The 22,784-nt window shown below is 38.5% G+C and overlaps 1 protein-coding gene across 1 annotated transcript in view; it reads right to left on the reverse strand.

The window, feature by feature from the left end:
• Positions 1–19,821, reverse strand: part of si:dkeyp-118h9.7 (sacsin) — a 44,718-nt gene extending 24,897 nt beyond the window's left edge. Inside the window, exons 1-3 of the mRNA XM_039764106.1 lie at positions 19,739–19,821; positions 2,283–2,368; positions 1,943–2,030 (exon numbers count right to left, since the gene is read on the reverse strand). Of these exons, the coding sequence (XP_039620040.1) occupies positions 1,943–2,030; positions 2,283–2,302 (108 nt within the window). The 5' untranslated portion in view covers positions 2,303–2,368; positions 19,739–19,821. The remainder of the gene's footprint in view (positions 1–1,942; positions 2,031–2,282; positions 2,369–19,738) is intronic.
• Positions 19,822–22,784: the final 2,963 nt, after the last annotated feature.

Consider the following 22,784-nt stretch of genomic DNA (forward strand, 5'->3'; position numbering starts at 1 on the left):
ATAGTAGCTAAAATGCAGCTGAAGGCTAAGTCAAGCGTCTTATAATAGATCATTACTAACCATTTGATTACTTAGAAGGTGCATCCCACTGGCGGTATTTAGAGAAAACAGGGAATTGTTGGCATGGACCAAAGGAGTAATGCTATTAATGATTAGATAGGTTGGGGATCCTTACAGAATCTGAGGCTATACAGTATGCATACAGTATGTGTTTGCACCATTTTGCTGCTTTTGCAGATTTATTTCATGTCTATTTTAGGAATTCAAGACAGTGGTTACTTTTTGATATGCAGCAGTTGCTGTTACTATTGGTAAAACATGTGCTTGTGTGCATTATCCTAGACTTCCATTTTGAAGAAAATTTAATCACGATAATACTGTGTTAGAACATTGCTGTAATCATAGAAAGCTTTGTCATTAAGTTGTTCAGATCTGAAAAAACAAATAATAACAAACTTTTTTTTTTTTTTTTCAAATTTATTGTCTAATTTTAGGAACCTGCTGCCCTAGATTAAATAGCAGCCCCAGGGTATAATCTAAGCAGTGCTCTTTTGTTTCATTTATTCAGTGCCCCCCTATGTTGAGTTCTGACATTTTGCCATTTGTCCTGGTTAGCAAGAATTTTGGTCTTTTAGCCGTATTTGGCTTACCTTAGCTATTCATGAAGAACACATTGATTTAATAGTTAGAATTTTTATTATTTTATTTTGAGGATCTACTAGGTTCTAATGCATTTGTTAAAAAAAGATCACATTCTTTGCCTCTTTTGGAAAGCATGTGCAAAAGAGGAAAGAAACACGGCTCCAGCCAACTATTTCTCATTACATTCATGGCAAGAAATTTGGATTTTATTCTTGAGGTAAAACAGAGGCTCAACTATTTCTGTTACCACAGATATCTGATGGCTCCACCCTACATGTTTTTAGATCTGGACATGGTAACGTTCATAAACTATAAGAAATCTCGCACAACCTGAAGGTCACCTGATGTGTTCAGCCAGCCAGAAATGTCTTTTGAGGTCAGAAATGTCTTAGAAAAGCCTTAGGCCTGCCATATTAGAGCCTCACTAGTGTTCCTTATGGTATTTATATTACATAAAAAGAGTCAACTAGAATCTGCATTAGTGCATTGTGAAAGGTTTAGCTATAGATTTATTCTTCTCATCTATAAAGAATTAAACGTAATGTCGAGCAAATATTAGAAATTATCAATGACATTATTATATTTTTTACTCAAGAAGCATTGGAACTTTAGACAATTTCTGCATTTTTCTAAACTAGGTAAGCTCTTTTAGTGATGCAAACTATTTACTCTTTGGTCAATACAAAGAGTAAGATTGTTGTGTCCTGTACAGAATAAATATTCCTGTCATAATTCTTTAATCACAGAGTGCTTCTAATACTCTGCTGTACTCTCAATTGTCATTAAATAAAATTCCTTTGAACCTTGACTTTTGAGATGTCCAGTCTCAATTCTTCTACCTCCTGCAACACTGATCCCCCACTGCCTTTTACAAAGCCAGCATAACCCCAGGACAAGTTTCTATTAATAACGATCAGAGGAAGCCATGTACTGTATAAGCCATGTGATCTTCTGGCTTAACCATATTAAACTGTCAAAAACCACTCCCTTTTGATGATGGCCTCATGAAATTGCTAAAGCTCTTACCATCAAGGTGTATTACAGCCTGCCTCCTGTCTTAAACTATTCCATTTTCTTTGCAGCTGTAGCCTAAACTGGTCTGAACATCACAATGAGTAAGATTAATCATTTTACTGAGCATATGTTTCTTTTGAAGTGAATAATGGTTAAGGAAGAATTATTGCCTGTTTGTAACACAACCAAGGGTGATATCAGTAAAAAGTGAACAGTGTACCCACAATATGAAGAAATAATTTCATAAAAGTCTAATTATTAGTGTGTCTGTTCTGATGATAGTTACCTTAAGGATCTGCCCACCATCAGGATACCTCCGCAGAATATCTTTCAAGTAATCAAGAAAAGGTGGCGGCTTTGCCCCAAATCTTTTCCTAAGAAAGTTTAAGAAAATAAAATTAGGAAAATTCTGCAATCTAAAATCCCCTGAGTCTGTCTATAGACAAAAATTGGAAAGGCACTGTAGTTGTATATACGGTTTTAACATGATAGTGATAGAAAGTCAAGGACAGAGATGCACAGGAATGAATGCTTTGGGACCCCTACAGGGCCCACCAGAGACATATAATACTGTACTTGCTATGTATAAATGCAAACACCAGTGTGAAGGATAAGCAGAGACTTACCTTTTCTTTACTTTACTCATCTCTTCTAAGTTTTTTCCTGCTTTGTCAGCGGGGAGTGATAATTTAATGCCACCTAAAGAACTTTTCTTAAATATTAGAAAAGAAAACAAAATGGAAAGAAAATATTATTAATTTGTGAATTTAAAGCATTACCTTACAGAATAAAAATCTGTCTCTATATACATGAAACCTTTTAAGGTTTAAAACAGTCCACAAGGTTAATAATAATAATGAATCCTTTACATTAATATAGTGCTCTGCTCGCTGCTCAAAGTGCTTTTCACAGTGAGTGGGCAGCCACTTTAACCACCACCAATGTGTACAGTAGCACCCACCTGGATGATGCGACAGCAGGCATTTTTGCACCAGAATGCTCACCACACATTAGCTGTTAGGTGGTGAAGTGGTGAGAGTTCTCCTAAATTGAACAAACTTCTGAAAGCTTTTTAATGGTGGGTGTGGTGCTGGATAATATTGGGGCTCGTTGAGCAAAGGCCGGTTTTTTAAATAAATAATCACCGCACTCGCGGCGGCTTAGTGAGGGGGCGTGGTGGCCATAGTAAGCCACGGGGCGATCTGCGGTGTGGGCGTTTCTCACCTAGTGCACAGGTGAGGAACTACCCACATCTGTGATTGTTCCCGTGGCTAATGTGCTGCAGCTGCTATGGCCCCTCGCAATATAAAAGAAGCTCGAGTCGGTTGAAACAGGAGGAGAAAGAACGAAAAGGAAAAGAGATGACGGTGGTTACAGGGAGCAAGTCCGTGCAAGAGAGACACACAACGAGTGTGTGGGCGAGCGAGCGAGTGAACGAGCCCTCGCAGGCAGCTGCGAGGAAGCCTGGGTGTTAGGCCTACATGTTGGAGTTGGAAGTTGCTCCGGTTGAGCGATCAGGTAGCGGGAGTGACCAGGGAAAGGCGACTGGCCGCGGAAGGCCTGAAAGGCAACGGGAGTCGGGAGGCTTGGTCATGGATTACCCAACATGAGCGTCCTGGCCATTGGATATGAACCAAGTCTCGGGACTGGGATTAGTGCCATCCCGAAGCCAGGGATAGGGAGGTCTCCAGACCTTTGTGGATGTGATGTAGAAAAGGGCAGCCGCAGAGAGTGTCTCGCCGGCTGCAAAGCCCAAGTGGGAGAAGCAGGTGAGACACTAATAGGAAAGAAGCACTGAGCTTGTTATTGGTTTTTAAAAGACTGCTTCCGTAGGATCATTTTAACCTCTGATTTTAAGGATTGTTTTTGTATGTTTTTAACCTCCACATTTCTTTTACAGATTATTTATTTATGGAAGAGTTTTGGAATCACTGCACTATTTATTTGAACACTGTTTTTGATTGTCTTTTAATAAAAGCACTTTGCACATTTTGAACCATCCCCTTACTCAATTGTTATTGCCTCCACTGTCTAGCTCATCGGTGACATTACTGACGGTGTTGGGTTGAAGGGCTCCCGAACAGCGATGGGAGTGTGGAGCCAAACCTACATCATCACAGTGGGATGTCAGTGACAACAAAAATGTCAAGTGAAGAGACAGTAAAGGAAAAAAAGCACAATTTTGTTGGAAATATAAAGAATCTTACCTAAACTATGGGTTTTCGGTGATGAATGCTATAAAGATGAAGTTTAAAAGATGACTCGATGTGAGCAACGCAATGAAGGTGTCACTCAGTAGCTGGAATAGACTGGACATGATTACTGGACTGAAACAATCCAGGCCTCAGGTGCTAGAAGGGGATGTAGACAAAGCTAATGTCTTGAACTGATTTTTTAATAGATTTTCCCATCCCACTGCTACCATCTTCCAATGACAAGTCTCCCTGCACCATTCCTACTACATCAACAATTTCTACCACATCAGCTGGAGTGGCCAGTGACAAGTTCACTTCTGACAATCAGTTTGGGCTGTCGATAACTGAACAACAAGTAGGGAGACAACTGAGGAAGCTACACACAGAAAAAAGCTGTGGGACCAAATGAAGTCAGTCCTCGAGTTATTAACACCTGTGCTAACCAACTTTGTGTTGTCCTCTGTCACTTGTTCAGTATGTCTCTAAGGCTTCAGAATGTACCACTGCTATGGAAAACAATCTGCATTGTTCTTGTTCCAAAGAGGGCAGGCACATCTTTACTTAATTACTACAGACCAGTGCTATTTACGTCTCACATCATGAACATCTTTGAGAGACTGGCCCTGGACTATTTGAGTCCTTTGTGATAGACCACCTAGACCCACTGCAGTTTTCCTGCTGGACAAAGATTGGAATGGGGGATGCAATTTATCTGCTCCAGAAAGCTTATTCCCACCTGAACTACGATGGCAGCATTGAGGATTATGTTTTTAGATTTCTCCAGTGCCTTCATTACCATCCAGCCATTCCTGTTATGGGGTAAGCTCAAACATATGCATGTGGATGAATCTCTGGTGTCCTGGATAATGGACTAGCTGTCTGGCAGATTGGAGTTTGTGAGACTCAAGGACTAGGACTAGAGCACCACAAGGAACAGTCCTGTATCCTTTTCTTTTCACTGTGTACAACTCAGACTATATAACAGCAGGTCATGTCATTTGCAGAAATTCCCAGATGATTCTACACTTAAGAGGATATATTAATAAAGGGAATAAGACCTAGTATAGGAGTCAGGTGGAGAACTCTGTATGTTGGTGTAAAGAGAATTGTCTGCAACCTAACATCAGCAGAACCAAAAAACTGGTAATTGACTTTGCTGTACCAAAGAGCCTCCATGTCTGGTCACTGTTGAGCTAGTGAATGTAGAGGTGGTCTACTGCTACAGGAACTTGGTGGTCCACATCAATAACTGGTTGGACTGGTCTTAGAGGACAGAGAAACTATACAGTATAAGACATGCCAGATAAGGCCCACCAAATTAACAAACCAGTTAAAAAACAAACTCAGTTATGAGATGCACTCTGGAATCTCTGGAGGTAGTAGAGGAGGAGGAACAAAACTGAGCCCCATTATGAACAATGCTGCACATCCTTCTTCTGACGCACTGACACTGAGGACTTTCAGCTAAGAAATCATTCAACAGAAGTGTGTCAAAAAATGCTATCTATTGTCTGAACACACACCACAATGACTAAAAAGGAAGAAAATTTAAAAGAAATAAAAATTTCTGACTTGGCATTTAGAGTCACAGTGAGACATTATACAGGTCTTTGGTTGAACAGACAGTTAATAGGAATAACAACTGTTTAGTTATGTTTTAAAATAACACTACTCATATATTTGAGATGCTGTATTTATCTTGTGACAATTCAAAAAGTGTAACAGATTAATATTATACTGCTTTACCAAACCAAATAATTCTTGATTCAATAGTGTGTGCCAAATGGTCAAAATGCTATGGCTCAAATCATACTCAATGTTATATAAAAAATAGATTGTTAAATACATATCCTGAGACTCATCTATATAAGCAATGCAGAGTTTACAAAAAAGTGTTCAATTGGATCTTCAGTGGTAATGCAGTCAGTAAACTAGGTCACAGATTACATGGTAAGTGGAGCTATAATATTTCATATTTAATCATTTGGGTCACAAATCTAGTGTTCATGTTTCAAATCCCATGCCCATTCATTGCCAATGTGGAGGTTCCATGTGCTTTACTCCAAATACTTAAGTATTGCTCCCACACCCCCTAAAGATGTGACTTTGATAGACAGATGATTCCAAAATGATCCAGTGTGGTTATGTGTGAGTAGGCCCTGTCCAGGGCTGCTTCCTGCCTTGCACCCTGTACTGTGTACATTGGCTCTGGGTAAATGTGACCATTAATTAGATCAAGTAGGTATGAGAATATTATTATAAGTATATTGAGTTCTATATATAATATTGACATATCTCATACTGTATAGCTTGGAGTTAGCTTCAAGAGGGAGTCTGGTAGATGAATTACATCATAGTGATTGACGTTTATATTCCTCCCACTGCAAGTTGAGACCAACCATCAGAAATTACTCACTTTAGTGAGTCTTTAATGATGAAGCATTCAGAATCTGTGGTGACCTCAACCATCGATCCATCTTATTCCTACCAACAAACCTGTTATATCTTACCGTTGACCAATGCCAGGAGTTCTTCTGTGCATTTAGAGGGGGCTTTTTGTTTTATAATATTTCTATTAATCTTGAACCAATGTAAAGTCTTGGGGACAAATAAAAGAGTCTATCTATCTATCTATCTATCTATCTATCTATCTATCTATCTATCTATCTATCTATCTATCTATCTATCTATCTATCTATCTATAGTCTGAACACACCTCAGAATGACAAAAAAGGAAGAAAATAAAAACAAAAAAACTTCTGACTTGGCATTTACAGTCACAGAGCGGTCTTCTACAGGTGTATTGTGATTTGGTAGTAATTCAGTCAGTTTTGCTTTATTCTCTCCTTTGCTATTCCTCTACAGGGTCCAGAGTGTATCCCATAACTGAGTCTGCCCTTTTAATTAGCTTGTTTGTTTGGTTGGCCTCTCTTGAAGTGATGTTACCAACCCAGCACACCACAGCATAGAAAATCACACTGGCCATCACAGAGTTGTAGAAGATGTGAAGGATGTCACTTGCCACAGTAAAGGAATGCATGCATGAAGTCTCCTCAGAAAAAATAACCTGCTCTGCCCTTTCTTACATAGTTCCTCTGTGTTATGAGACCATTCCAGCCTGTTATTGATATGGACTGCCAAGTACTTGTAGGACTGCACCACGTCTGTATCCACTCACTAAACTGCGGCTAGACATACAGTCTCTTTGCTGCAGTGAAATACAATAACTAGTTTGTTGGGCTTTCTGCAGCAGAAACAATTAATATATAATATAATCTATATATATAATTCACTAAGGCAAGACACCCATGGAAAGAACGCCGGAAGGGACATGGATTCACTAAGCCGCCGACAAGTAAGACACCTATGGCACACGCAGGAAGGAGCCACGCCCACCAACTCCAAGACCATTGGATACGACGACAGCGATGACACAGAAAAAATGGCGTCGTTTATATTCGTCTGTCGTAGAGGTCACATGCACCTCCGACCCACGTTGACTGTTCATAGAGGCAATTTTCTCGCGGAGGTGAATCGCCATATGCAGCGTGTAAAACTGTTTGCGAGGGGTATCCCATGGGATCCTTAAAACATTCCTTTACATCTGAAGTTAAAACACAAGGAAGTCAGCAGTCTTTAAAAAATGAGTTTTCGGTTACAATGCACGACCACTTGCACCATAGCAAACTGTTTTACACGCTACATACAGCAATTCGCATCCGCGACAAACATGCGTCTTCTTGGATGCTCCTGCACTTTGTACACACCCCCCTCCCACCTCGCTACTACCGTGGTCGGGTGTCTTGGTGGATTATATATAGAAAGGCAGACAAAACCGCACAGAGCAATGAAAAGTCTACGTGAGTCACAGGAGCATCTGGAGTGTGCAAAGACGACAACGACTCAAGTGACGAGTTGGGGGTGGGCACATGAGCAGGCAGTGCATACTGAATGAGAAATCAGCACACTAGCATGACGGAGGCAGCGGAGTGGACGTCCTTCTCCTCTTCTCCCGTTCTGCTCCATATGCAGCGTATAAAACGGTTTGCGAGGGGTATCCCATGGGATCCTTAAAACAATCCTTTACAACTGAGGTTAAAACACAATGAAGTAAGCAGTCTTTAAAAACCAAGTTTTCGGTTTCGACGCACAACCGCGTGCACCATAGCAAACTGTTTTACATGCTACATACAGCAATTCACATCCGCGACAAATATGTGTCTTCCAGGAGTGTTCAACCATCAATAAATAATTATGTGGCGTTTGTTATGCCGCGGGTTCACTATTGTGTTGTATTTTGCTCTCTCCAGAGTTCCATCTTTTCATTCACTTACTGTTGTATTCTCACACCAACCCGTTTTAGACAACTGTGTCTTTCCAGAAGTGTTTAGCATTCAATAAATAATTATGCATGAGATTGAGCGTGTGTCTACTCGACGCAGAGAGGCATGGATAAGCCGTTGAACCCCATTTGGACTGCAAACCGTGGAATTCCCACTAAGTGCAACTCATACGCTCCCACTGATTACGTCCCTACCCTTTGTACACACCCCTCTCCCACCTCGCTACTACCATGGTCAGGTGTCTTGGTGGATTATATATAGAAAAGCAGCCAAAACCGCACAGAGCAATGAAAAGTCTACGTGAGTCACAGGTGCACCTGGACTGTGCAAAGACGACAACAACAAGTGAAAAGTTGGAGGTGGGCACATGAGCAGGCAGTGCATACTGAGCGAGAAATCAGCAGACTAACATGACGGAGGGAGCGGAATGGACGTCCTTCTCCTCTCCTCCCGTTCCACCCTCTCGCGCCTGAGCGCCGTCCACCCCCATCCCTCCGTCTGGGAGGAGAAGGCGCGATGGCGGTCTACCAGTTTTCAGTCACGGACGATTGTGTGTTGGTTCGTTCCGTGCATTGTTACAATGTTGTTTTTCTTGCTGATTTATTACATTATCGATTTTTCAAATCTTAATTTTCTCCCTGTGCTTAAAAATCATTAAAAAACTGGCCTCATTATGCGGCGTATGGTACATCGCGGGTTGGCTAGTATAATATAATACGCTACCATGGCTGTTCGCTTTTCTGTCTAGGATTTTAAATCACCTGTAGCTCGCAAACTGTTTGGACTATTGACCTGAAATTTGGTACAAATATACCACGTGACGTCTATTACACTGTAAAAAATAAATCTTGCATGTGTGAAAAATTAATAATAAAAATTAGCTAACAATAAGCAAAAAAAATTGTTACTTTAATTAATAAAAATGACTTTTACCCTTTTTATTGATTATTTAATTCTAATTCAATAAAAAAAATCAAGAATAAATGTAACTTATTATTTTTTTTTTAATTGAAACATTTTTTATAACTTATTCAAAGTAAAAAACTGTACTGTGAATTTAAGTTAAGTTAAATTTAATGATACTGCACTTCCGCTCACTCGATGTCTCTACAACAACGCATTCACCTCTAACATTTATTCATAACATAATTGTTTTTACTACGAATGTGTAAGTATAAAGCATTTAAATCCTGTAATGAGTAACTAGTATTTCATTCGGTTAGTTACAGATGTAAGCACTTGTTGTTTTCATCAAACCTTTTCCCTTTATGTGTAAAGTGTGGCGAGCGTCTTTTTAACAACCTTCCTCGTTAGTTTCCTTTAAAAAGCAAACACATTTCTCGGATAGCTACGTATGTTCATATATATTTTTTATTGTTTAAAACTACCATTTTACACAGAAAAAGAAAATGGCACTTTGAGATAAGTTTGAGAACGATATGGCATTTGTCCTAAACTACGGCCTGTAAACAAACATTAAAAAATGTTTGCCTAACCGTCACAGTATTATTTGAACTCTTATTTATTTAATTCGTGTTCTGCATAGGTCATGTATTTTCTAGTTATTTTTTTCGATTTCACGATTTTCACTGAAAAATCATTTAACCATTTATGCTTGCATAAATGCAGGAATTGTTTGAAGAGTGGCATAGGCCACAGGATTTCACTCACTTCACGCTCTCCTTTTCTTTGCCGTGTACCTCTCATTCCAGGGGCATTACTTAATTTAGAAATACTTTTTGTATAAGTAAGCAAAAAAAAAACTTCTTTTCACTTGAAGGTTAGAATATTAGAGCATATGCCGTGGCTATTGTCATAATGAACTAGCGTCTCGTTGTTTGTTGCTTGCGAAACATCTCTTTCTAAATATACTTTATTTTTGTTATCTATTACTAGTTTCACCACAAGAGTTTTCATGTAAAGGTCACTGTAAGAAATATCAAGCCTTGCAGTATAATTCTAAATATATAAGAAAGTAATATTTGGTCAATTAGTTATTCACTCCCACTTCAGTGCATTATTTGGATAATGAACTGAATGATTTTAATATAATGCATTCATATAAGCAAAAAATATTATCAAGACATGCCTGTACCCAAGAATCATTTGAATCATTTTTAATTATAAAGATTTTACTTTCTCCTGCCTTAAACAAGTCTAAATTTGCATTAGTCGCATTTAAAAATAATTTTAAATATAGCCACCCTCTTTTTATTACCTAATACTTTTGAATTTATAATCATTTTTATAAAAATGCTTATTCTATATCAATAAGTCTATAGGTTATCAGTCATAACACCTTCAATTTTTTTTGTTTTTTTTTTTCTGTAAAAGTGCTGTGATTACGATTAATTATTAGTGAGGTGCATCTGTTTATGTTTTGGATTTTTTTTTTTTTTGCATTGCCCATTTTCTAATGCTATAGCATCTCATATATGCTTAAAAATTAGACTGAAGTCATTATTTTCTGAATGAATAACTTGACTTGAGTATCAGTGTAAAACGGCTGTTGTCTGTTACTCATTGTTTTATCATGGGGTTATTAAGTTGGCTGTGCCTGTTTTATCATAGGTGTAAGATCATGAGGTGGCCATGTAAGATGTGCACACTCGTATTACCCAAAAGAGGAGATCTCCTGAAGCATTACAGGCAACATCAAGGGACATTAGCACATGGAAGTCATTTACCTTGTCTGCATTCAAATTGCCCTTGCTCTTTTAAAACATGGAATGTCCTTCGCACACATTTATCAATATACCATGTAGCAGAAACATCCATAGAGCCTGGAGTGGCACTTTCTTTTACTTGCAAAGTTTGCAATGTTCATTTTTCCTCAGAGAAGGAGTACTTTCAACATGTTGGAAAACATCTAAAAAGTAATGAAACAGTGGAATGTGTTTTTGATGGATGTAATTTCAGGACAAATATATATGGAACATTTGTCACTCATAAAAGCACAAAGCATAATCCACATTTATTTAAAGATTTTAAGGAAGATGTGATTAACATCTACATTAACCAAGCTAGCGTTCAGCCAAGTATAAGTGCCTCTTTTGTTTCAGAAGATAAAGACAATGAAGGCCTACGTTTATATTGTATTAATCAGAAGGATGTATCAGATTGTGTTTTGCAGAAGATTGGCCTTCTGATGCTGAAGTTAGAAAGTATCTATAATGTTTCCACCAAATATATTCATGATTTAGTGGATGAACTGCAGTTTATATCAAGTTCAGCATCAGTTCAAATTATAAGAATCATTGTTGTACCAAACTTGCAAAAGAATAAATGCATGCTTGATGAAGATAGTATCACAAAAATACCTTTCCTCTGCATTTAAAAGAAGACAGTATTTTAGGGAGCATTTACAAGTTGTTGAACCAGTAGAGTACATCCTTAGTGCTAGAGAGAACAGAAGCTTTCAGTATGTACCTTTTCTTCAAAATTTACAGCTAGTCATGAATAATAAAGGTCTTACCGAAGGTATATTAAAAAAAAACGTTTAAGTACGTGTTCAAAGTTTGAATCATTTTATGATGGAAGAAATTTCAAGGAAAATTATTTTTATATTGGAGAAGAGTTAAAAATGTTTATTATATCTTTATATTGATGATTTTGAAGTGTGTAACCCACTTGGAACTTCTCGGAAGAAACATAAAATAACAACTGTGTACTGGGTTTTGGCAAATGTTCTATCAGAATTGCAACCTACATTAACATCAATAAACTTAGCTCTTCTGTGCAAGGCTGAAGATGTGAAAAAAATTGGCTATGAAGTAGTTCTAAAACCACTTTTAAAAGATTTGTCTGTCTTGGAGCAGGAAGGGGTTTATGTTTCAGGTTTTGGTAGAAATGTCAATGGAACTGTGCATTGTGTTGTAGCATACAATCTTGGGGCTCATTCAATTAGTGGGCTTGTTGAAAGTTTCTCTGAGTCCTATGTATGTACATTCCGCCTTGGTCTTCATCAGGAATATCATCAAAAAGAAGTGCATTCAGGGTTAGGGTTAGGGTTAGGGTTACAGCTTTTTCACCTTGTACAAAGGAAACTTATGCTGTTCATGTTTAAGCTGTAAAGGAAAATCCTACCTTGCTACATTCATTTGGTATTAAAAGAGCATGCCCACTGACAGAAAAACTAAATCATTTTCATTTTGTCCATGGCTACCCAACCGGTTGTGCTACATGATTTTTTGAAGGCATAATTCCATTGGAATTTGCATTGTGCCTTACCGTTCTCCTCCAGAAGAAATACTTTACTTTAATTGAATTTAATGATGCAATCAAACTTTTTCCTTTTATAAGTGGAATGATAAAACAAATTCACCCCAGTCAATCCAATTTTGCCAACCGAAAAAATATTGGTGGAAATGCACGAGAACTGAGCCTTAATAAGGTTTTTGCCCTTTATTATGGGATCAAGAGTGCCTTCAGATGAGCCAGAATGGCAGATTCTAATGATCTTAAAGGATATAGTTGAGCTAGTAGTAGCCCCTGTCCACAATGAGGAAAGTATAGCTTATCTTGATTCTAAAATATCTGAACATCGCTTTAGATTTTTAGAATTATTTCCTCATCAGCAGTTGAACCCCAAGCATCATTTTCTAGAACACTACCCTGGAATGATAGATGCCTTTGGTCCTTTAGTTGGTTTGTGGACAATGCGTTTTGAGGCCAAACATAGGTTTGTTAAGCAAATTGTAAGGCATACTAACAATTTCAAAAATGTATTGCTGTCATTATCAATGAAGCATCAGTTAATGATGGCCTACCACGCTCATGCAAATGTTTTGAAACCTGAAGTATGTGTTACAAAAGTTTCAACAATGCCTTTAGAAATGCTACATGTAGACATACAGAAAGCAATAAGAAAATCGTCAACATTATCACCTGTTAACTTATCCAATGCCTTATCCCTCTATAGGACAAGATACACTTCTGGAATGATCGTGCCATATGGCTGTACTGGAGGTCATCCTGATTTTGTAGAAATAGTTCAGATACTTGTCTCTGAAAATAATATCAGCTTCATTGTGAAGACTCTGAATGCCTGGTATCATGAGCATTTTAGGTCATATCAGCTTGAATATTCTGGTAAAATAATTCTTGTGGAGCCACAGAATCTTGCTGATGTTAACCCACTTACAGCTTATATATAATGTGGCAGGAAAGTGAATGGTTACTCTGAAACGTTACATTTGCTGCTGATTTTAGCCAATGCAATAAAATATCTCATATTTATAGTAACTGCTTTTTTGATTTGAGTATATTCTCCTGACATACAATTGTACAGAACACCCATTATAAGATCTTCACAATTAAAACACAGTACCTAAACATGCTGATCTTGTACATCTGTATGTAAACTGTCCCTAAAAAAGTTTACATACACGTCTTTAATCATTTCTATTTTCATAACTTTTAGGTTCATAGGTGATATGGAACATGCAGAGCTTAGAGTGATCTTTGATTATGATATCAGAAAGTTAACATTTCCCACTGGAATACAAGCTACAGTGGAAGAACTGAATATTGCAGTAAAAGAAGAATTTGGATTAACGGGGGATTTCAGCATTCAATATCTAGACTCCGAATTTTCAGACTACATCTCCCTGATTTCCACTAACCAAATTAAGCACATAGACACAATAAAAGTTGTGCAACTTGCTCCCATAATTTTGAATGTATATTCCCCAGAAGAAAAAATCAACAATATCTCTGATGATACAGCCTCACAAGATACTGTTGAATTGCCTGCAAGAAGTACTCAAGACAGATTACCATGGCCAAAGGATTTCAAAATCCCATGTTTTGCCCCTGAAACAGAGATAGTACTTGAAAGGGCAAATGAGGCTTATATGAAGGATGGCACACTCCTGACTATGCCAAAAGTGAAAACAGACATACTAGAAAAATTGGTGCAGTGCATTCATACATACAGTACACACTGTATCCAACTGCAGCACAAATTTCTGCAGTTGCAGAAGCTCTTATAAGAAGACAGCCTTGTTTAAAAGAGCCTGGCTCTTATTCTGGGTATTATGGCTGGCAGACCAGTATCAAATACAAGATGGGCAACTTTAGAACTAAGCTGAGAGCCTTCGGCTTTCCAGAGGTCACCTGCAGTTCTCTCAAACATAAACATCCAGAAGACAGGAAGTCAGCAAAAAATATTAAAAAAGCTAGAAAAGCAGAGGTCAACTACCTGCCACCTTACCCTGCAGGAGAAAATGAGGAAAGCATAGAGGAAGAGAGAATACAATTACTGAATGAAACACAAAAGAAGAAGAACAACTCTGTAAGGAAAGATAAAATGGCAAAAAAATTCGCACATAGAAGAAATGAAGTTGTTAACTTGTGCCCCAGTGTTCAAGATGTTAATGAGAGATGGCCTGCTCTTTTTTGATACAAATGAGGTTAGTCATTAGTACTGAAACAGCACTTACTGTTCATAATGAGTCTCATAGACTTTATATACTTCAGTTAAAGTTCCTTTTGTCACATTAGTGTCTATGAGCTATTGAGTAAATATAGTCCTCTTCATGATAAGTAGGAATATATTATGCCATAAATGTTAGATGACATTTCTTGAATGACACGTGAGACTTAATTATGCACACAGTTTTATATTTATTTATTTGTATGTTTATTTCTGTGCCAGCTGGCACCCTGTCCAGCATTAGTTTCTCCTCTTAATACTGCTAGGATAGATGGTTTTTCTCTATCTTTCAGATCAATGGAGAATTTCAGAGGATCACAACTCTACATTTAGAACCATCATTTATGCTGATGTTGGACCAACATACTCCAAAATTATTATTCATGTTTCATAGCAAGGAAGGAGCACTTGGACAAAGATTACAGATCCAAATGGCAAAACTTCATCAGGTACTCTTACATTAAACACTTTGAAAGATTTACTTAAAATTTAGGAGTTTGCATGTTCTCCCCGTGTCTGCGTGGGTTTCCTTCTGGTGCTCTGGTTTCCTCCCACAGTCCAAAGACATGCAGGTTAGGTGCATTGGCGATCCTAAATTGTCCCTAGTGTGTGCTTGGTGTGTGTGAGTGTGCCCTGCGGTGGGCTAGCGCCCTGCCCTGGGTTTGTTTCCTGCCTTGCACCCTGTGCTGGCTGGGATTGGCTCCAGCAGACCCCCGTGACCCTGTGTTGGGATATAGCAGGTTGGGAAATGACTGACTGACTTAAAACTTACCTAAAATGACAAAATATAAAAATGCTTTTTGCAGCAAAAATCTGAAAAAAGAAAAACTGTTCTGTGAAAAATTGCATAGTTTGTTTTCTAATTGACAATAGGAATAAAATAGCAAATAGCAGAATAATATGTATTTAGTCCAATAGGAAAATATGAGGTGTATATATTTGTTTCTAATTCACTAGTTCTTTATAAAATGTAGTGTCAGTTTGAAAAAATGAATTGCATGTAGTTGAGTAAAATATTCTGTCTTATTCTAGATTTCAAACAATTCTCCCATTGAGAGGAAGCAAGAAGTGGTTTTATGTTGTTTGGTTGATTATCTGGGTGAGAAAGTAGATGTTCTCATTAAATACTACCAAGTAAGTTGAAAGCTGTGGGATCACTGGGGATTGTACATAGTAGTTTGCTGTTTTCCATTACAGTATAAAAGCTCCTTCTAACCGGCAACATATAAATTATGTATTGTATCTTAAACTGAAGATAAACCATTCAGCTGGCAAGTATGTAAACTTAATCAACCATAATCCTACTGAGGAACTTTATTATTGAATATTATGCATCTGTATATTAATTACAGTATGTCAATTTAAAATGCATATGTCCCATTTTATTTTCACACATTTTCAAAAGCTGTTTCCTGATTTTTTTTTTTTAATAGGATGCTGAAAGAACCAGTATATTGCAGGACCTCACTCAGCATGTGATGAAAATATATGTGATCAAAGAGGGTGAAAGCCCAGAGGACGTCGGCATTATCCTGGAGGGTACCCAGGTTTTGACTAACCTTGGACGTGTGGCCAAGGCTTCCTCCATACTTCTAGGTTTGACTTATGCACTCAACCTCAGCTACCCAAAAGAGCTTAAATATACTTTTGAGGTGTTTCAGAAGCTCTTTTTGAATTTGGACAATTCAAAGCTCTCCTCCAAAGTGCAGGCTCTTAAGAACAAACTTTTAGTCTAAAAGAACTGTATTGACTATTTCTTGACTTTGTTATGACTTCTGTGCCCAGTTCAGTACCAATTAACATTAATGTGTTTATGGAGAAGTAATACTCTTACTTTGTTATAAAGAGTTGTGCAATAGGATTATTTCATTCAAAATGTCTGAAATGTGTTCTGTTCTGAAATGTGTATGTGTGATTTTATATCACAGGGTACTTCAAGAAAATGCTGCTTAAAATTTTTGTTGACACAAAGTCCTGCTCCATTTAATCAAGTCGACATAGTTTTTGATCAGATAAAGAAACCTGTCTTACAACTGTACAGTGCCTCTGCTAGTGGTTGTTTGGGAAAATTGTGGGCTGTTCGGGCACTTCTAATACAAGTTTGGTAGTAATTGTGTTATTTAGGATGATTCTTTGGATATTAAGTTATCCATTTTGTCATTTTTCTTATGTTCAATTTGAGAAGGAATGTTAAGTTTAATGGATAGTTTTTTCACTGAAATGCTTAACTTATCAACACCATTTTAATGTATCATTGAATTTATAGGTTTTAGGAGGATGGAAAGATACATTTTTCATATTATAACGTTAAAGTTGCTAAACATCTATTACCAAAACAGTGGTTAATACACAGAAAATTGAAGAAATTTTAAAAAGTCATGCAATTTCCTTAAAGATAAAAGTTTGTTTAATTTCAAAAGAGATTTCTGGCAAAGGTTCCTGGTGCTCAAGTATCAAATTTTTTATTTTTGAAAATATAACTCGGTTTGTTTGACTATCTGGGTATGTTTGAATAAATCAAGATATATGCAATTTTATCATTTGTTTGTTATAGTCATTACTGTCGAGCACAGAATGTTGGATTATTACTCATTTTTTTTTGTGTAACTCAAATGAAAATCTGAGTAAAAAAACTTATTTTTGCTACTACTTACAGTATATTTAGTCAAACTCATTTATTTTAGGTAAATTTGAGTAAATTAATATATTAAGTTTACTCAATAGTGCAGTAGAGTAAATCTACTCAAAAATATTGCTTGTAATTTGTTGCCTTATTTTTTTTAAGTAATTTTAACACACTACTTTTTACAGTGTATCCGCTTTCGGGGTGATGATTGACCTCCAACGTCATTCCTCTTCTTAGTTTTACTTTATTTTATTGTAGAATCGACTCTCGCCTGCGGCCAGCAGGGCGGCACATTTGTACGGGCGCCGTTCTCATTCCCTACCACTTCGCCATCACTTCCCTTGCCTCTTCATATCTTAAATCATTCTTGAGGCACATTGAACACTTAAGTGCCATCCATCCATTCATCCATTATCCAACCCGCTATAGCCCAATTACAGGGTCACGGGGGTCTGCTGGAGCCAATCCCTGCCAACACAGGGCGCAAGGCAGGAAACAAACCCCGGGCAGGGTGCCAGCTCACCGCAGGGCGAACACACTCACACTCACACACACACACACACCCGAACACCAAGCACACATTAGGGGCAATTTAGGATCGCCAATGCACATAACCTGCATGTCTTTGGACTGTGGGAGGAAACCGGAGCACCCGAAAGAAACCCACGCAGAAACGGGGAGAACATGCAATCTCCACGCAGGGAGGACCCGGCAAGCGAACCCGGTCTCCTAACTGCGTGGCAGCAGCGCTACCCATTGCGCCAGCTTAAGTGAAAAATTAAGGAAAACATACCAAGTAATTGCAACACAAACACTGACTTAATCAGTTTAAACGCGAAAAACTGCCGACGAAAGAAAGAGAAGAGGCGGCCGCTAGAGTGGAGAAAAGAAGAGCTGCACAGGAAGAGGCAATCGCATCAACCGCTGAGCAAATACAGTAAATGCTAAATGTACAGAGAAAGAGTATGAAAAGTATGAATGCTCAAGTGTAGTGCGACGTTACTGGTATATTATAAATAATTCTTTACATTTATATAGCGCTTTTCTCACTACTCAAAGCGCTCAGCAATTACAGGTTAAGGGCCTTGCTCAAGGGCCCAACAGAGCACAGTCCCTTTTGGGCATTTACGGGATTCGAACCGGCAGCCAGTGCAGATCCCCAGCCACAGAGCCACCATACATACATGTGTTCTTTTCCATAGTGGTATTCTTTACTGGTGTAGAATGTGTCGTTGTTCTACACTGTAGTATTTGAATATTTTTTTATACTTGATTGATATGGTTTTATATGGTATGCCTGGAACATCCACCATGGTGTTGAAAGCATTTAATGTATTTACGACTGTATTTTTGTTTGGTGGACTGAGCTCGATACTATTCTTTAATTAGCCAAAGTTTGGTATCTGAACAAAACGTCTACTCTATCGCTATTTGTTTTTCTGCCGGAATGCGGATGTCTGCTTATTGGGGCACTGACCTCTTGTTAAACCTTGTCTTCAGTCTAGCGATTAAATGGTCAGCACTTCGTTTACTTCAAATTCTTCTGATAAAAGGTCGCGGAACCATCCGATTTTCAATTATAAATTTATTTTGACCAGTGCCCAATTGTGGAGGAATATTTCTGACAAAATTAAAACAATGTGACGATATATGCAACATGAAATGTGAGCATAAGTAATTAAATGTGTCACGAAATGTATTTTATGTGTTTATTTAAGTACTTTATTTTGTATGTTAGTCACACCTCACTCAACGAGAAATAAGCCCTGAGCTATAAAAAAAAAGCTTATAAAAGCTGTCACTTTTACTCGTCAAGGTTGAGAGAGTGGATAGCAAGTAATATTTTTGATTGTTGAATCGTCTGCAGAGTGTAATAAGTAGTCTATTCTAAGTAGCGAAATTCATCCTTTTAAATAATATTTCCAAAGCAGTACGATCCAATAAGGGGTCGGGCAGTAGCAGAGCCTATCCCGATTGCACCAGGGGGTAGACAGGAACCAACCATCGGTGAAGCAATAAAACTTGGAAGAGCTTTACTCACACGTTCACATACAGTTTAGAATAACCGATTTACTGGAGTGTGCGTCTTTGATTTGTTGAAGGGATGTCGTTATACCTGGAGAAAAGCTCACGCTGATACAGAGATGTGGGATTCAGTCACTGTAGACTAGAGGAAGTAGACAGCCGAATAAGCAATTACGAATGAGAAGCCAATTTAAGGCTCGTCTCACCGCATTTCATCGTATTGGCGCTGGCCGATGATTTAATTTTGAAATCCCCATTCTTTCTCTGTCAGCCGTATTTTAAGAAAAGACTCCGCCCGGCACCTTTACAAAACCGGCATTCCCGTCCTGTGCAGTTATTTCGCATAACTGCATTCATATACATTTCGATGCGCTTTCGTAATATATGAAGTTGTTCTTGCTTTGATTTACAAGTAAAAAAAAGTGATAGGGTACAACGGAGACAAAATATCACTCACCTTGTGACAATCGCAGGATCGCTGTTGCTGAGTCAATGAGAGTTAGGCACTCTGGACTCAGTTCTTGGTTTCATTTAATTTTTATTCTGTGCTGTGACTAATGTAGTGATGACGTGTTTCTGAGGAAATGCGGATTTTCGGTTTCGTTTTTACTTTTTCATTCTGGAACAATGAAACAGTAACACCATCCAGTATGAACTACTGGAAAACATAACTGGAATTAAATGCAAAATCATGGTTATGATGGTGCATTAGTTTAAGTCTTTTGATATACAGACCGCTGGTCAATTCCAATTCCTGTGTGCGTGGACTCTGCACATTGAGAAGGTGGGTTGCTTTAAAAGCAACTGTTTCATCATCCACATCTCGATTTTCTGTAGATTAATAATAACCCAAAAAACTTATGGCAGGTAGTTTTCTTCATTGAGCGCTATTCCCGGTAAATGCAAATCTGTCAATATCACCATGTCTGCAACCAAAGTAATGGAATAAAGTAATAAACGGATGCAGGACGAGTCTGTTGCTAATATGCCATTACTGTGCTCTTGATATTCACCAACATGTAATTAAAACAAACACAAATCTGCATTTTAGATTCAAGTTCATTGTCACATGTACTGAGTATAGTCACGTTTTTCTTTGCATTGTTTGGTCAACACAATCCATCCATTTTCAAACTTGCTTATCCTGTGCAGGGTCATGAAGAGGCTGGAGTCTAACCCAGCAAGCACAGGGCATAAGGCAGAAACAACTCCTGGACAAGGTGCCAGTCCATCACAGGGTGAACACATGCACACCAGTTCACCTAACCTGTATGTCTTTGGAGGAAACTGGAGTACATGGAGGAATCCAATGCAGACACAGGGCAGAACATGCAAACTCCAACCATGGAGGACCCAGCATGTGAACCCTGCATGGTCTCCTTGTGGTGATGTATACTGCACCACTGTGCATTGAATTTTGATTAAAAATTTCATATACCAAAATCAGGGGAACGTGAAATTAAAAGACACATCACATTTCCCAGTTCCCCAGGGAGCCTGTTCCAACATGAAAGAGAAAAATGCCGGAATTAACCCTGAACAGAATGACAGTCCATTAGGGTGTACTCTTTCACATCTGGCCAAGTAGGAGTCAGAAATCCATGTAATATACACCTCTTTAGGACAAAAACTGGAGAAAAAGCAGATACATTGTGAATTGTGAATTTCCCCTTGGGATTAATAAAGTATCTATCTATCTATCTATCTATCTATCTATCTATCTATCTATCTATCTATCTATCTATCTATCTATCTATCTATCTATCTATCTATCTATCTATCTATCTATCTATCTATCTACAGTTGGGACATGGAAACTATACATACAGTAGATGTGATTGAGCTGCATGCAGTTTAAGCCAATTCTCCATGTACTATGAGACAACAGTTGGAATCACAGCAGTATTGCTTCAGACAAAGGATTTCTAGCTTTATTTATTTAGACAAATAACATGCTACACATTAAAACATTTCAGAGGAGCTCATTAATATTGTGATAACTCATTGATGAAAATAATATTATTTGCAGCAACTCTTACCACACCTTACCTTCCAATGGACCTGCGGTGGACATTTTATCCATTAGGCTTGGGTTGATCCTAATCAATAACCACTCTCATAGACATCATGTGATGGTGCAAATAAAATGTGGTTCTGCAATGCACATCTCACTTAAGTTGCAAGTTTAAGAAAATTTGAAAAATATTTAACTGAAAACTAACCATAAGCCTGTGAGTGCCATGCTGGATGGACCAGCAGTCTGAACCGGATGGGAGCGTGGTTCTTGCTGGGAAGGGAGGATGTAATAGAAGGACAGTAATGGACTGTTGTCCCAACCCAGATTGAAGCCGTTTCCCTACCAGGAAGGGAGGCTACAATGGAAGGACGGTGAAAGACTGGGGTCCCGACCAGGATGGATGTGGGTGCCTTACCCGGAAGCACAGATAGATAGATAGATAGATAGAGAGAGAGAGAGAGAGAGAGAGAGAGAGAGAGAGAGAGAGAGATAGAGAGATAGATAGATAGATAGATAGATAGATAGATAGATAGATAGATAGATAGATAGATACTTTATTAATCCCAAGGGGAAATTCACATACTCCAGCAGCAGCATACTGATAAAGAACAATATTAAATTAAAGAGTAATAACAATGAGAGTATAACAGACAGACAATAATTTTGTATAATATTAACATTTACCCACCCGGGACCCGCCCATCCCGGGTGGAAATGAAGAGTCGCATATTGTGGGGGAGGAACGATCTCCTCAGTCTGTCAGTGGAGCAGGACAGTGACAGCAGTCTGTCACTGAAGCTACTCCTCTGTCTGGAGATGATCCTGTTCAGTGGATGCAGTGGATTTTCCATTATTGACAGGAGCCTGCTCAGCGCCCGTCACTCTGCAACAGATGTGAAGCTGTCCAGCTCTGTGCCCACAATAGGTCCTGCCTTCCTCACCAGTTTGTCCATGCGTGAGGCATCCCTCTTCTTTATGCTGCCTCTTCAGCACACCACCACGTAGAAGAGGGCACTCGCCACAACCGCCTGATAGAACATCTGCAGCATCTTATTGCAGATGTTGAAAGATGCCAGCCTTCTAAGGAAGTATAGTCAGCTCTGACCTTTCTTACACAGAGCATCAGTATTAGCACAAGCGCCTCAGGGTGCTGTGTTTGTAACTTAGCAACCCTCAGAATGGATGACGTCACCTGCTATCTCCTCGTTGCCCGAGGAGGGATGTAAACAATAACAACAATGATGTGTCCAAACTCTCTGGGCAAGTAATAGGGATGCAAACTTACGGCCAACAGTTCGATGTCCCTGCAGCAAGTGGAGATTTTAACGTTTATATGTCCAGAGTTGTACAGCTTTGTATTGACACATAGAGCGACTCCCTATGCAGAAGGACAGAGGATGTCTGCTTCCCAGAGATGTGTTTTCCCTTTGTACATACAGTAAGAGCATCCCACTGCTGGAACACCCATTTGGACACCTGCAAGTCA

The sequence above is a fragment of the Polypterus senegalus genome, chromosome 9, assembly GCF_016835505.1.
Source record: "Polypterus senegalus isolate Bchr_013 chromosome 9, ASM1683550v1, whole genome shotgun sequence".
Taxonomy (NCBI): Eukaryota; Metazoa; Chordata; class Cladistia; order Polypteriformes; family Polypteridae; genus Polypterus; species Polypterus senegalus.